The sequence below is a fragment of the Fulmarus glacialis genome, unplaced genomic scaffold (assembly GCF_000690835.1).
Source record: "Fulmarus glacialis isolate BGI_N327 unplaced genomic scaffold, ASM69083v1 scaffold14930, whole genome shotgun sequence".
NCBI classification, from domain to species: Eukaryota; Metazoa; Chordata; class Aves; order Procellariiformes; family Procellariidae; genus Fulmarus; species Fulmarus glacialis.
In genome coordinates this window covers 64,982-73,898 of record NW_009188434.1, presented here as the reverse complement: position 1 = coordinate 73,898, position 8,917 = coordinate 64,982, and the positions used below count along the sequence as shown (strand labels likewise).

Sequence of the window (8,917 nt, the reverse complement as noted above, 5' to 3'; positions counted from 1 at the left end):
AGCTGCTTGGTATTTCAGGTAAATTTGAAGTGACAGTTCATTATAGTAAATTAGATGTGACTAATTTCCTCTGTGAGTAAATTTTACATAAAAAACATGTCGAAAGTAGTAAAGGTAACCTTCTGCTGTGCGTCTGATGACAACCTGAGTACTGAATTATTTACCATTGCTTTGTATTGCCCATTTACTGTTTGGTGGATCATTTTACACTATAATATTGTTACTGCGTAGGAAAAAAATGTGTGTTCAGCAGTCTCAGTGACCTCTGGAAAGGATAATTTCCTGGAAAGGAGTTTAAAATACAGTTGACATTTTACCAGAATCTCCTTGACTATTTTTGTTTGCAAAGCCTACAGAATATTGTGTTTTGTAGTTTGAGGCTATATGGCATTTAAATAGTGGGGAAAAAAGTTACCGTTAGAAGTATTTTTTGTCTTGGTTTGCTTCCAGTTATGCTTATTGACGATGTGGAAATTCCCAAAATAGTCCGAGAGACATAAGTAAAATACAACTTCTTTTGAACTTTGAGTTTTTTAAACATCCTTTTTTCAGGTGTGGGTTTTTTTTGAAAAAAGACATCATCAGGGGTTTATTCAGCAACGAAGTTCTGTTTTTTCTTTATGCCTTGCTTGGCATTGAGAATACCTAAGGTGTTTGAATAAGATGTTAGCATTTCTATTTGTGAATATAATTAACATGAGTTTGCTAGGTGTGGGTTACTGTTGTTGCCGCACTTAATTCTAGATCGCAAAAGTCATTATGTTTGGGGCCAGTTGATCATTACTTTCAGGTATATATGTGATCAAGTACTAGTAAACTTCACTTCATGCAAAACAAGGTGAAGAAAAAATAGTAGCTCAGTGAGAACCCCTCTGATTTTCTAAAGTATATTTAACTTTAATTGGTATATTACATCTATACCATTATCTCCTTTACAAAACCATTAAGTATTACTAAAGCCAGCTAAATAAAACTACTGTAACCTTTTTAATCTTTTTTTTTTTAATTTTGAGTTTTCCTTTGAAAGTTTAGTTTTAATAAGCCGAGCATAATATGATTGCTGACTCACTAATAATTTTTTTCTTTTTCTGTTTAGGTGTTTAAACTTCTGATTCAATCACCACATATTAATGGGGAAGAAAGCCTGATTGATTAATACAGTTCTGGTAGTTTGTTTGTGGGTTTTTTTTTTTTTTTGTTCCACTGTGTTTGAGGAGAGATTTGAGGAAAATTTCAAGGAATGGAGTTAGCTCACAGTTTACTACTTAATGAAGAAGCGTATAACCAGCTTGGTGAATTTCAAAAAGCAGAGTTCATTTTTGAATGGTTACAGTTTTTGGAAAAACTTTTACCAGTGACTAGCAGAGTAAGTATAATGAGACTTGAAAAGAAAACACATTATAGAGCTATTTCTCTCTGTCTTTTTTGTTATTTTCTTTAAAAACAAAGAGCAGTATTCAATTTCATTTGCTTCGTATCTTTTACGTACATGCAATGAAAGTATGTTCAGTGTTAGCAGTAACTTTCTAAATGTTACAAGTTTTTGGTCACAGCCCTTCAAGTGACAGAGCTACTTGTCCAATGAAAGGAATTTGAGAAAAAAGCATTAAGTGATTTAAAAAAAATTTTTTTTTTTAAACTCAGATTATTACTGCAAGATCTTGCAACCCCATGATGAAGAATGGCAGTCATGCTTCCATCTATCATGGCACAATTATTTAGTAGTTTTCTAGCAAACAAGAATGTATCATCTTTCTCTTTGTTTTTTATTTTCCTAATCTTGTTTCCAGCCAACTGTCCAATTGTTTGGTTCACTGTTTAGTGTATGTTAAGTAGCATATGTGGGTATTTAACAGTAAACTAACCCAGATAATGCTATTTAAGAGTTATGTTATTTGTGTTAAAATATGTAAATGAAATACAGTGCCAGGCTCTTTTTTTTTTTTAAAGAGCATTTAAAAAAATTGAGATAAGACTAAAACAGATGATTATTTTAAGGGAAGTTCTTTCCTTTCTAATGCTCAACTTCTTGAAACTCTGTTAAAGTTCTTTTTTACTACTTAAATTACTATATTTCTATGAATTGTTTTAAAACAGGCATAAAAGAAGCAAAAAATGGCGATTTTGTTTTAGCAAGATATAACTATTCAAGTGCCATAGGGAAAATACTCCTGAAATGCTACTCTCTGAAAAATGTGAATTTTTTTTTTTTTTTTTTTTTAAAAGTAAGAATAAAATAATCACATATTTGAGATGGCTTTTCTTTAAGTAGAAAGGTGCAATAAAATGTTCATTTTTAATTAAGAATGTCAGAGTATCAGAATGGTAACAATGAAAAATAAAGAGAATTAGCATTAATTAACTTTAACTAACTTTTAAATTTAACTGAAACTTAACTGGTTACTGATTTTATTTCCAGGCTGATATAAGGGAAAACCAGAAGAAACTGGTTGAACAATTGACTTCTTTATTAAACAATTCACCAGGACCTCCTACCAGACGGCTTGTTGCCAAGAATTTAGCTGTACTTTATAGCACTGGAGACACTTTTTCTGTTTACCAAACAATTGACAAATGCAATGAACTCATTCGGAGTAAAGATGATTCACCAAGTTATCTGCCTACGAAACTGTAAGTACTTTTTTTAACCCCAAACTTCAAATCCAGTAATAAGAAGAGAGACAGATTTACATGGTGAGAAGTTAGTGTAGGAAAGGGTATGCTCCCACATTTCTGCCCCTTGTCCAGTAGAAGCTTTATACCATATGACACACAGAATTTGGGAGCCTCCCTGATTAGTATCCTTATTGTGGGTGCATCCAGCTGTAAAAAGTAATTTTTTCTTTGGTATTACATCTGTAAAATTTTTAAACTTACAAAGAGAAACTGAATTAATCTGAAACCTGAAAGCAAATTGAAATTGCTTCCTTCCCTCTAGGTATTACAACAATTTTATTTTAATCGTTTAATATATGCTGCCTTCAGGGCAGAATTATAAGTGGTTAAGTACTTGTGTAGCATTTTATATATTCCTTTCTCTGGCTTTACTGGAAAGTTTTGAGTAAGAAGTTCAGCTGCATGTTGGGGGGAAAAAAAGTCAAGTCAGTACTTTAAAACATAAATTGCCCTTGAAAGTTTAATAAGCTTAAAATATATTTTTCTTCCTTATTTAGAAGATTCTTGTTATGATTCACATAAATATAACATAAAATCAATCACATTCAAATGCTTTAGAATCACATTACTTTTGAAGCATTTAATGCAGAGGCAATTTGGTGGCTTATGGGAGTCAGTGTAGGTTGCATATGTTAGAACAAAATTTGACTAACCTGGCTAGCTACTATTTACTGGATCCACTGGAAAGAAATGCCTTGAGTGATTTGAAAGCTAAGCTAAATGAATTTATTTAGGAGTGTAGGAGTGCTAAACTTGTTGCTATCATTCAAGTGCCATAGGTTGAATGAACATAGTATGCTTTAAGGTAATAGGGTAAACTGAGGCTGGTTTATTCTTTATGTTTTTGTTCAGGGAGGGGACAAAACTAGCTTGCAATGCATATTGCCATATTGAAGAAACCATGCTTTACGGCAAGTCAAACAAATGCTGCTTGTTACAAAAAAGGTGAAGAAAGCTTTTCATAAGTAACTTATTTAACATTAGTAAAAGAAAAAAAAAAATTACCTGACATGATGCATCTGAGTTCACTACCACAGGATAGATAATAAACCAAAGAATGTGGTAGTGTTAGATATTGCATATGTGCAGCAGGAGCCAAAAGGGTAGAAGACAGTTGGTGATCTCCAGCCAGACAATTGAAAATCAGGACAGAGAGAATACCAGCAATGGATAACAGAGTTATGAGGGGGCAGGTGTTTGAAAAACAAGCAGAACATAATATACTGCTGAATAAAGCAGTACAACAGAGAAGTAGCACTCCAGGTGCAAAACACAGGTATTGAGTACATTTCTTAATCCAACTGGGAAACTGAATATAGTTAGTTAGAAACATCTGAAATGTTTGTAACTAAATGCTTAAAGCCTAGCCCACAGAACAGAGAAACATGAACTGTTATTGCAGGGTGTGAAACCAAATCTTAAGGTGCAGATATATTATGAATAACGTTCATTCCTGAAACAATCCACATCTTTCACCATAGTGAAGAAAATTACAGATACAGGTAGAGATAGTAAAACATCATTGTGCATCAATGATACAGTATACAAAGCAGAGCAGAATCTGTCTTCCTCCTTTGCTTCAGATGCTAATCCTGTTTCTCACAACCCAAGTGAAGTTTCCTGAAAACAGAGTTTTGCAAGGAGTCAGCTGTATTTTCCAGTATCATCATAATTTTTTATTTCCCTCTTGTTCCAGTTGACCTTTTGTGCAGTCTTTTGAGTTAGGAGTAAGTTTGCTATAAAGGGTCTTAGTCCTCCAAAGTAAATTACTGCTATACTACTGGCTCCTCAACAGTGAGATGCATTATCATTATAAGTGAGTTGTAGCATGGGACAGAGCTCTGCCGGTCTTCCTTGCTTCAGCTGCAAGATACCGCACTGGAGGAAGTAGGGTGATGTCGGCATAGCAAGGAGGGATGATGGAGTCCTTTGGCAGTAAGGCAGAAATGGCAAAGACAGACAGGAATGGCAAATACCCAGACTCAGAAGGCAGGGAAGTAGCTGGGGGAGAAATAGAGAGGTGGCAGTGTTCAGAATCCTGCTGTAAACAGTAGTGAGGAGAGGAAATAAGAGATGAAGTGGTAGCAGTAAAATATGGTTTACTTCAAAAAGGGTTTGGAGCAGGGATTTCTTATAGTACTGACACCGAGACAACAGGCTACAGAAAAATAATTGGAACAACAGGATTCTCTATTGAGTAAAATCTTTCATCTTGGGCTGCAAGTATATAGAATACTTGGTGTTCAGTGAAGAAAGACTGCTTATTTTTCTTTTTGTTTAAAAAGAACCTTAGTTAGGTGCTCATCTCCTACTAAAATTGAGTGTGATGTGAATGCTGTATTGGATCAGATAAACAGGTCATGTAGTGTGAATACAGCTTTTTACTTTACTTTTAATTAGAAAGTTTTTAAAATATTCACTAGGGCTGCTTTTAAACCATAAGCATTTTGAAAGCATTTGGCTGGTCTTTCATGGCGGATCTCAGTGCTATTTTAGCACATATTTAAGTATCTTAGTTCTGCATTTTTATTGGTACCTCTCCAAGTACAATTGTTAAGGCAAAATTTGAGAGAAAACAACTTAAATGTATCTTATATAGAGAGTCATATATCAAAATGGAGGTGTGCTGCCAGGGAGGAAAAAACACAGGCAGAGAGGCTTTTCCCTGCAAAACTTGTATAAATTTACAGGCTTCCTTGGAAACTTCTGGCTGTTGCTTGTGATTTGACAGATAAAGTGAGTCAATAGTTAGTGCAGTTTGGACTTAGTGAAGAAACATTTGTGGAAAAAAAATAGACAACTAGAGTCATGATACAATCCTAGAAGGCAATCAGAAGAGCTTCCTAAGGCCTATGCTTTGAACTTTTATAGAAACTTAAATATTGATGTGCAGAAGTAGTTGGATTCTCATCTTTAGTTGACTAGATGTTACTCATCAACAAATACTGCCACTTTGTTGCTGGAAATCACTGTTCAACACTGATCCACTCTTGCATACAACACTTAAGCACACAGCAATACAGCCAACCACGTAAGAGTGTTTGCAGGTTATACCATCATGTAATAAGGTAGTTCTGGTTTGGGTTTTTTTTCTTATATATTTGTTAAATATTCTTTCTTTGGATTATGATGTGAAATATATATTATTTAGTCTTGAAGCTAATTAAAGAGAGTATCTGTGACCATCAGATGATGAATTTAGTAGTAAGATGGTGCAATTGTAATTTTATGCCCAGCCACGCCATGAACAAAATTAAAATCCATACTGTTGGTGTGTACTGAGTTGGATAAAAGCAGTAATGAAAAATGTTGCTGTAATGAAAATAGGACTTTGGTATGATAAGAGAAAAAGAATATCAGTTTTGTTTTTTTTCCTGTGCTTTGTCATTTAGGAAATTATTGTTAATGTTCAATGCATTTTTCTAATAAAGAATGTGTTCAGTATGAGATTTTAAGATTCTTTATGTGAAACTTGAATTCAGTTGGGGAATAAGGAAAATATTGTTTTCTTGAAGGGAGTGCTGAGCAGTGTCACTGCTTATTTAAGTAGGTCTGGCCAAAGAGCTGAAAGCTGATTAAAAATATAATTTCTTTTTTCCTTGTATTCATAAAATTAGTTGGTTTAGTTATAGAGCTGTCAATACAAACCCAAAGTGTTTTCCTTAATTAATTATTCGAAGGAAAACACTCTTTAATTAAGCAATTCTTTCTTTAATTCTTTTTTTTTTTTGCTCAATATTTAGCAATTTTTACTTTTGCTAAAGGAGATGCTGATGAAGACACAGACTCCAGTTGTCAGGTATTTCACCTGGAAACTGAATTCAGAATCTGTGTGCCGTGAAAAGGACATGGGCTTATACATTTATTTCCTTCAAGGTGTTTCCTTATTATGTATTGTTATATATAAATGCCAGAATTTTAATTACTAGACCATTTGCAGTCTACTATTATTGACCATCGAGTTGTAAATAAACCTGTCCCTGGCTATTTTTAACAGCATCTGCCGTAGCACAGTGCCATAGACTACGTGATGCAGGGCATGCTTAGTTAGAAATTTATGTTAAGTTTAAAGGTGGATATGAAAATTGTATTCCTATCGTAAAATTTATTAGAAGATTGTATTACCTGAATTCTTGTATTATCCGAGTTATTTTCCCAACCTTTGTATCTGCATTTCTCCTATAGCGTATGTGCACATGTGCACACACAGAGACCTTTTTTTTTTTTTCTTTTGATAATCCACTTATATTTTTCGGACATTCTATTTAGTTATTTTGTTGTTTGCCCATTCATTACGTTGGTTGTCTTAATCCCTTTCATCTATTACTGCATCCATTTTCATGCGTCTTTGGATTTGCTTTTGTTTTAGTGCTGCGGTGGTATGCTTGGGCTATTTATACAAAAAATTGGGAAGAATTTTGGGAAACAGTTTTACTGACACCGTTGGGAATGTGCTTAAAGCAATGAAGAATGCAGAGGTATTGAACCAGCATGTTTAAAAAATGATTGGAAAAATAATAGGATGTTTACTGTCAGTAGCTGGACCAATGAATAGGAGAAAGTGCATGATAACAAAATATGAAAAAATTGTGGAAAGTCGTAGGATAAAAATCAATGTCTAAATTCCAAAGAATTACTAGAGAGTTAATGGATTATGACTATGAAAGGATGGTTCATAGCTATTCTCAAGCTGATTTCATGAAAGAACTTGATAAACTAGAAAATCTAATTGCTTTATTAATGAGAACATTTTTGCTCCAGCTTGTACTTCACGTTTTGAGTTTTAAACTGCTAGTGAGTACTTTCCACTAGAACTTAGAATTACTATTTTCACTTGCTTATAGTGTTATAGAGCAAGTTACCTGCTTTAACTCACTTCCGCATAAAAAGATCTCTAAAAGTCTAAAAGACCCAAACCATTGTTCACCTATTTCAGTAGTTGGCATTTTGTATTTCCAAGGAGCTTAGGGTTACAAAACTTTAACATTTCTCTTTTTCATTTTTCAGTCTCAAGGTCGTTATGAAATCATGCTTAGTTTGCAAAACATATTAAATGGTTTAGGAGCTGCTGCTATCCCCTGTCATAGAGATATTTACAAAGCTGCCCGATCATGTTTGACAGATCGATCCATGGCAGTCCGTTGTGCTGCTGCAAAGGTAAAGTGCTCTAATAGCTGTTTTTATTAAGTAAGCTCTCTAAATAAAATTCTGTTTTAGTGGATGATGAACACAGCAGTAAATACATTGTTTGCTTATCTTTATTTCTTTGATATTGCCTTGGCAGAAAAAATTCAAGTCACTTTAGTACGAAGCAACATGCTTATTTTGTTAGGGAGAACTCTGTGTATTATGTAGCAAGCTAAAATTTGTACTGAGTATTTTTCCACGTCAAAACATTTTTATTTCCCCTTTTTGTCTAGTGTCTTCTTGAACTTCAGAATGAAGCCGTATTTATGTGGAGTACAGATCTGGATAGTGTTGTGACCTTGTGTTTTAAATCCTTTGAAGGTTCCAATTATGATGTACGATTAGCAGTTTCAAAACTTTTAGGCACAGTATTGGCTAGAGCTCTAACGTCTAAACAGACAACAGGTAAAGTATGTACTTTGTTTGCTGATTCCTCATCTGTAAAAATCTGTCAGATGATCAGAAACTCTCAAGTTCTGTTGAAGCCCGAAGTAAAATCACAATGTAAACTCCATCTGGCTGTGCGTATCTCTGGTTTGGCCTTTTTTGTAACATTTTTCTTGTGAAGTGCTGTGTTTTTTGTTGTGTTAACCCATATATATGTATATTTATAAAATCACAAACAAGGAAAAACATTTGATAAAACTAGTTGGCTCTGTTACAAGGTTGTTGTTGTATGGAGAGAAATTAGTGGCCTCAAGAATTTAAAGGCAAGATAAATTTCAACAGCGTACAAAACACTAAGATTTGAGGGAGTGTGTCTTTGTCAAACTAAAGAGTTAAAGGTATCTTTTCAAGCTGTTTTTCCACAATTATCAATACCACATCTGGATTGTCTAGCAGTACAAATGTGATCAGAAGCAGAAATGAGCATGCAGTGTTGTTCACTCAACAGTGTGTGTAACATTTTTTGCTGACAGACAGTACTTGATCCAACTGAAGCATCCTGGCACAAAGTTAACATCTCAAATCTTTGGTGTCATTCAGATTGGGCTTTTTCAGTCCAATCTTAGGAGTCCAAAGCTAAATATTTAACTGTAATCTAAAGAAAATA

General features: G+C 34.0%; 1 protein-coding gene across 2 annotated transcripts in view; it reads left to right on the top strand.

The window, feature by feature from the left end:
* Positions 1–1,240: 1,240 nt before the first annotated feature.
* HEATR5A (HEAT repeat containing 5A) overlaps positions 1,241–8,917 on the top strand; it is a 53,939-nt gene continuing 46,262 nt past the window's right edge. For both annotated transcript variants that reach the window (XM_009578626.1, XM_009578619.1), the window contains exons 1-5: positions 1,241–1,366; positions 2,420–2,631; positions 7,046–7,154; positions 7,684–7,833; positions 8,097–8,268. In XM_009578626.1, coding sequence (XP_009576921.1) covers positions 1,241–1,366; positions 2,420–2,631; positions 7,046–7,154; positions 7,684–7,833; positions 8,097–8,268 — 769 coding nt within the window. The remainder of the gene's footprint in view (positions 1,367–2,419; positions 2,632–7,045; positions 7,155–7,683; positions 7,834–8,096; positions 8,269–8,917) is intronic.